The sequence below is a fragment of the Perca flavescens genome, chromosome 20 (assembly GCF_004354835.1).
Source record: "Perca flavescens isolate YP-PL-M2 chromosome 20, PFLA_1.0, whole genome shotgun sequence".
In the NCBI taxonomy this organism is placed as follows: domain Eukaryota; kingdom Metazoa; phylum Chordata; class Actinopteri; order Perciformes; family Percidae; genus Perca; species Perca flavescens.
This window is the reverse complement of record NC_041350.1, coordinates 5,604,407-5,610,682: the sequence shown is the minus strand read 5'-3', so window position 1 is coordinate 5,610,682 and position 6,276 is coordinate 5,604,407. Positions and strand designations below refer to the sequence as shown.

The 6,276-nt window shown below is 40.2% G+C and overlaps 1 protein-coding gene across 1 annotated transcript; it reads left to right on the top strand.

Annotated features, from left to right (window-relative positions):
* The first annotated feature begins 609 nt into the window (after positions 1 to 609).
* LOC114546925 (retinol dehydrogenase 14) lies at positions 610 to 5,044 on the top strand. The gene is made up of 2 exons (XM_028566091.1): positions 610 to 961; positions 4,213 to 5,044. Exons 1-2 carry the CDS (start codon positions 719 to 721, stop codon positions 4,828 to 4,830), a joined length of 861 nt encoding a protein of 286 aa, XP_028421892.1. The 5' UTR covers positions 610 to 718; the 3' UTR covers positions 4,831 to 5,044.
* The last annotated feature ends 1,232 nt before the right edge of the window (positions 5,045 to 6,276 follow it).

Genomic DNA, 6,276 nt, shown 5'->3' with positions numbered 1-6,276 from the left:
ATACAAAAGCTACAACACAAATACATAACCGACATCAGAAGTAAGTGACAAGGGAAGTGAGTGTGTTGTTGACAAACGGAGCTGGTGGAGGAAAGTTCTTGTATGTTTGAAAAGTAAGTGAAACATGGTTCCTGATGTAGGCTATATATATATATATATAAACATTTGCTGAAAAAATCTACATTAAGCAACCTGTGGAGTTGACCATGCAGGCCTACAGTTATTTTTATTTATTTATTTATTTACCATGCAGTCCTACAGTTAAAAACTGATTCTGTATTTTTAGACACAGTATATTCAAAGTGTACTGTTTTTTGGCCAAACAAGTACACAAAAAATGTACTTAACACACAGTAAATAAAACATTAACGCCTTATATCCATAGACTGTTAATATTATTAATACTACTTACTAATAATATACAGTCTATGCTTATATCCTAATAATTGGAAAGTTTCCTGGAAATAACTATGTAAAGAAAAAAAGTTTACATTTTTAAATAAATGAAGCATGGACTATAACTATGCTACCTGCCCTTCACAGTTCATTGTAGGCCTACCATGAATTTATATGAATTGCCACTTTTACGAGCTTCCGCGAAGGCAACTTTCACCCGTCGTGTATTGTGGGTAAGGAAATGTTTCTGTGGCGTTTCTAACGTTAGTCAGCTGATGATGGTTGAGTCTCTGAACAGCAGCTCGGTGGCTAATTACGCACAATGATGAACGGAAAGACAGTAATAGTGACCGGTGCTAACAGCGGGATAGGGAAAGCGACAGCAGCGGGCATTGTGAAGCTCCAGGGCCGTGTGATAATGGCCTGCCGGGACCTTCGCAGGGCTGAGGAGGCAGCCCGGGAGATCCTACAGGAGACTGGTTCAGACAGGTCACAGCTTATCGTCAAACAGCTGGACCTCGCCTCGCTTACATCTGTACACACGTTCTGTCGAGACATAATAAAGGTAGCGAGATGACTTTTTGTTTCCATGCGAAGTTTGCTTTCCAGACAGCGCAAATACAATCTGTGCCTGCGTTAAAAGAACGTCAAGCCAAATGTCATTGAAAAGTTTAGCATTTTTATAAATAATGACGCTAATCTCAAATTAGTATAACCCCACGAAATTCAACGGTTCAGGTTCTGCTTCATAAAATAACACTTTTTGATTCGGCATACATTTGATTGCACAAATGCCACTTAAATACAATTTCAACTGTATCAGCCTGCCTTCCACGTTTCTTCATTCAATAAACTTTATCGTTAACGTTAGATGTAAAGCTAGCTAATGCGAAACAGTTGAATACGTATATATAATATATTAGTTATATTAGTCAAATGGGAGCTGCTCAGTGGATTATGTCAGAACAAAACACATCGATTTACCAAAGTACATTTTAAGCACCTGCTATTTTGTTATTAATATCTCTTCCGCCGTGACAAAATCAATAAAAGCAGTTTTTTAATGGAGTTCTCATAGCTTAGCTAGCTAGTTGTAAAGGTAACGTTACTTGTTTTTGTAAATAGATGGATGTTGCTCACGTTTAGATAGAATTATCTATCTGATAGCTAAACTACTGAATTATGCATCACCTAATGCTTGAAATTAATTAACTGCATCAAAATAAGCTCTTCTTTTTTTTTCATATATCCTAATAATACAACAATGGCTTTTATAACTTTCTCGAAAGTCTTCATAATGAGAGAAGTGCGTAGCCTGTAGGGCTGTGCTTGATTGAAGAAATTCTTAGTCGACTAACACTCATTCAATTGTATCGACTAATCGATTAGTTGATTTAATCGACAGATCTGTAAATCTGAGTTTCTCTGCAAAGAGTCATGCAAAAGTACCACTTTAATTCTTGTGTTCACCAGAGATGTGCTCGTACATTTCTCAGAAATAAGTCATTTAGCATGAAAAAAGCATCAAACATGACTAATCGACTAAAGAAATCTAAGTTGACTAAGACCAAAACGACCGATTAGTCGACTAATCAACTAAGAGGGAGCAGCCCTAGTAGCCTGACAAGCCAGACCCACATCAAGATGTTGGGTCTGGGAAGTCACCATTGGCAGGGCTCAATCCAAGGGGCGGGATAAACCGTGTGAAAACCGTGAAAACCTTTTTCACGGCAGACATGTTGACATGTCATAGTAGGAAAAGCACAGGTGTATTCAAAACCATTACTGATGGCTGCATTCCACTTAGGAGAGGTCTTGGTATTAAACCATTACTGATGGCTGCATTCCACTTAGGAGAGGTCCTGGTATTAAACCATTACTGATGGCTACATTCCACTTAGGAGAGGTCCTGGTATTAAACCATTACTGATGGCTACATTCCACTTAGGAGAGACCCTGGTATTAAACCATTACTGATGGCTGTATTCCACTTAGGAGAGGTCCTGGTATTAAACCATTACTGATGGCTGTATTCCACTTAGGAGAGGCCCTGATATTAAACCATTAGTGATGGCTGCATTCCACTTAAGAGAGGTCTTGGTATTTGTTCATGCTGACTCACTGAAATAGCTTACTGGGACACTTGATGGAACTGAGCCATCGTTAAGGTTATCAATTTCCGCTGTGCTTTTCCTACTATGACAAGTCAACATGTCTGCTGTGAAAAAGCTCCATAGCCAACGAGTGCAACGCTAGTTGATATATTAAACTTTTGCCGTATCCGGTCGGCAAAACTCCGAACACCTCTTCCTTTTTTAAGAATGACTTATGCGCCGTTCTTTTCTCAAAGAAAAGCTTAACTCCAAGTCTTCCAGAGTCGCGGCCAAAGCCAATTCGAAACACAGATATAGAAAATTGCCGATAATCGGTCGATCCCTAATGTTCACCCTACGGTATAGCTGTAGCATATTATGTAGAACTGATGTAAGCTCTCAAAGTCTGAGGCACTGCCTTGACCTTTGAAACAGACAATTCAACAAAGTGTTTAAAGTCATAGAAAGTCTTTTACAGCTTGTATTGTAACAGTAAAAATACTGTCTGTAGATTTACTCCTGCACTGTTTCATCAATGCCCTTGCACTGCTAACACCCACAACTGCACAATATATGTATATATATTTTTATTCCATAACCTGCCCATAAACCTGTGCAATATACATATGTTTATCACATGTATGTATCTATATTATTTATATAGAATGTCTATAAATACTCTCTGTACATACTCCTTATCTGTCACTGTAGACATGTAATCTGGAAAACCTGTATTTATCTAACTATACATTGTTGTACATAATTAATCTCTATTGTCTACATAACTGCACAGAATACTGTACTCAACCTGCACTTTGGTATTTAATGCTTCTTTTGCACTTCTGGTTGGATGTCAACTTGCATTTCATTGGCTCTGTACCTGTACTCTGCTAAATGACCTTGTCCTTCCAGAAAAACAAGTTTTTTTGATTATGCGGCACATTTTCTTAAAAAATATTATTATTATATTATTAAGATATTTATGCAATTTTATGCGATGAAATTGCGGGAACTTGCAAAAAATGCGGTTTGATGAAAAAGTGATTCCCCCAACACCCTGCTTTTTTTAAACTTAATTTCCAAAAATTGTTTAGAGATATTCAGTCATTGCAATAAGTAAACAAATAAGATACAAAAATATATACAAATAATATAATATTAAAGTAAAAATAAAAGTAATCGTCTAAACAGAGGGAAATAAAAGATACAAAAGAGACAGACTTTCAAAAATCGTTAATAATATAGACAGCAGGAGCACTTAAACAGAAATTGGATCAGATATTAAGATAGCTTTCTTATTGGTTACCAACTTAAGAGACTCCAAGTACATGTCAAATTCAACCTCCAACACCCTGCTTTTCGATGATGTTCACGTCGCGTAATTACGTCACTTCATAACGTTCCCATGGCAACAGGGGAAAATGCCTGCTCTTGTGTGAAGTAAACGCAAAATCTTTCAACTTTCTGCTAAGATATAGGTGACTTTTTTGCAACGAAAATGCGGGGATTATGAAATCATGCAAGCCCTGCATATTTTGCGCGGAAATCGGCAATTTATGCGGCGAAAGTGTGGCGTATTTGAAAAAATGCGCCCCCCCGCATCAATATGCAGACTTTTTGCATTGAATTATGCGATCGCATAATCACGTTTTTCTGGAGGGACTGAATGACAATAAAGATAGATGTGTTTCATAATCTTCTCTCTTCTGTGCTTGCCGAACAGGAGGAACCTCGGTTAGACGTGCTGATCAACAACGCCGGCGTCTACCAGTGTCCGTACGCCCAGACCGAGGACGGCTTTGAGATGCAGTTCGGGGTCAACCACCTGGGCCATTTCCTGCTCACCCACCAGCTGCTGAACCTGCTGAAGAAATCCGCTCCCAGTCGCGTGGTCGTGGTCTCCTCCAAACTCTACAAGCAAGGTCACATCAACTTTGAGGACTTGAACAGCGAGCAGAGCTACGACAAGGCCTTCGCCTACAGTCGCAGCAAGCTGGCCAACCTGCTGTTCACCCGCGAGCTGGCCCGTCGGCTGGAGGGCAGCGGAGTGGCCGTGAATGCTCTGACTCCGGGCATAGTGAGGACTAATCTGGGCAGGCATGTCCACGTCCCAGCATTAGCCAAGCCCCTGTTTGACCTGCTCTCCCGGGGTCTGTTTAAGAGCCCCGAAGAAGGAGCTCGGACCTCCGTCTATTTGGCCTGCAGCCCAGATGTGGAAGGTGTGCAGGGCAAGTGCTTTGCAGATTGCAAGCCTCAGGTTCTGCTGGACAAAGCCACAGACGAGGAAGTGGCCAGTAAACTGTGGGACATGAGTGAAATCATGGTGGGCATAACCACGTGAGATCTAAAATGAATTCATGTATTCTGCATGTATAAGAGAGACGAGCGAATTGTGTGAATCCTGAACCGTTATAAATATCCAGTGCCTTGCTCCCCACAGCACTGTTTACGTTTACGTAAGTTTCAGAGCACACTTGGTCACTAGGGCTGGGTACCGAATTCAATACCAAATTGCCTCTAAAGTATTGAGTAGGGCTGCACAAATAATCTCAATGTTATCGAAATCGCAATATGGACTAGTGCAATATTCATATCGCAGGGGGGCGCAATATTTGTTAAAGGAAAAATACGTGACAAACCGTTCTAAAATAAAGTAGTGTGGTGCTGCAGAAACGTCCCGGCCTACAGATCCTATCCTACAGACTAAAGAAAAGAATCTTTGTTTGGTTCAGATCCTCACAAAAAAATCACACTATAATCGTTTATTTATTTTTTCAATGAAAATGAGAATAATGATACAAAAATGATCATTCTCTCCAATATCGTGAATCATTTCGCAATATCAGTCAAAGTAATCGCAATTAGATGTTTTCCGTATTGATTCCGAAAACGAAGGGATCAATTAATCAATCAATTATTTTCTCTTTCTTTTTTTGGAAAAACATGCAAGTAGGACTAAGGCTAAAGTCATGTTTCATCTGTCCTTTGCATTGATAACCACTGGGTTATTTTAAGTGAATTTTGGACATTCTGTTTTGATGCTTGCTTAATGATGAAGAATAGACAGGAAATGACTTACTTACTGTCATGCCAACACAGTAAATAATAATGGTCTTTCAATGGTAAAATGACGAGTGTGTAGAAGTGCTGTGACATTTTTGATTGAAATAAATCTATCACAGTCTGAATCTCATTGATGTGAAAAATGTCAGCATATGGAACAGTTCTGGTTCTCTTTTAATCTCTTCACTGTTGCTTAACATACAATTAGGTATAACGCAGTCCCAATTGCCAGACCTATCTCCACAGCGCTGTGGTCTGGCTACTCCGCACATACATTCCAGGAGAGGAGAAAAAAAACCGCTCTGGGTTGTGTGCATTTCTTCAAACCAATCCCAATCGTCTTGGGCGGCGCTAAGCTCTGGACGCAGAGATGGTGGCTCTGCAAAATAGTCTCGGGAAGGAACTTGTTTTGGTGGAACATTGGAAAATTGAACAGTCCCTCCCCCCATTTCTGCTAAAGCCCAAAACAGTCTCCTAAGCCCCTCCCCCCACAAGGGAGAATGAATGCGGGTGCATGAGCAGTGATTGACACACAATTAGACCCCCCCCACACACACACACCCTCCTGGCCCTGATTGGTGCATCTGAACAGGGAGCGGTCAATATATGCAAATCACACTACAGGCTGGAGGTGGTGCCAGAGTTTTTTTTAATGACCTGCTTCATGTAGTTCCACTGGAACACAGGGTCAGTTTCAGCAAATATGACAGAAAGTTAGTTTTAT

Coding starts and splice junctions, on each gene's coding strand:
- LOC114546925 (XM_028566091.1), top strand. CDS start 719: ATGATGAACGGAAAGACAGTAATAGTGACCGGTGCTAACAGCGGGATA. Junction 962..4,212: donor TCTGTCGAGACATAATAAAG/GTAGCGAGATGA, acceptor CTTGCCGAACAG/GAGGAACCTCGGTTAGACGT.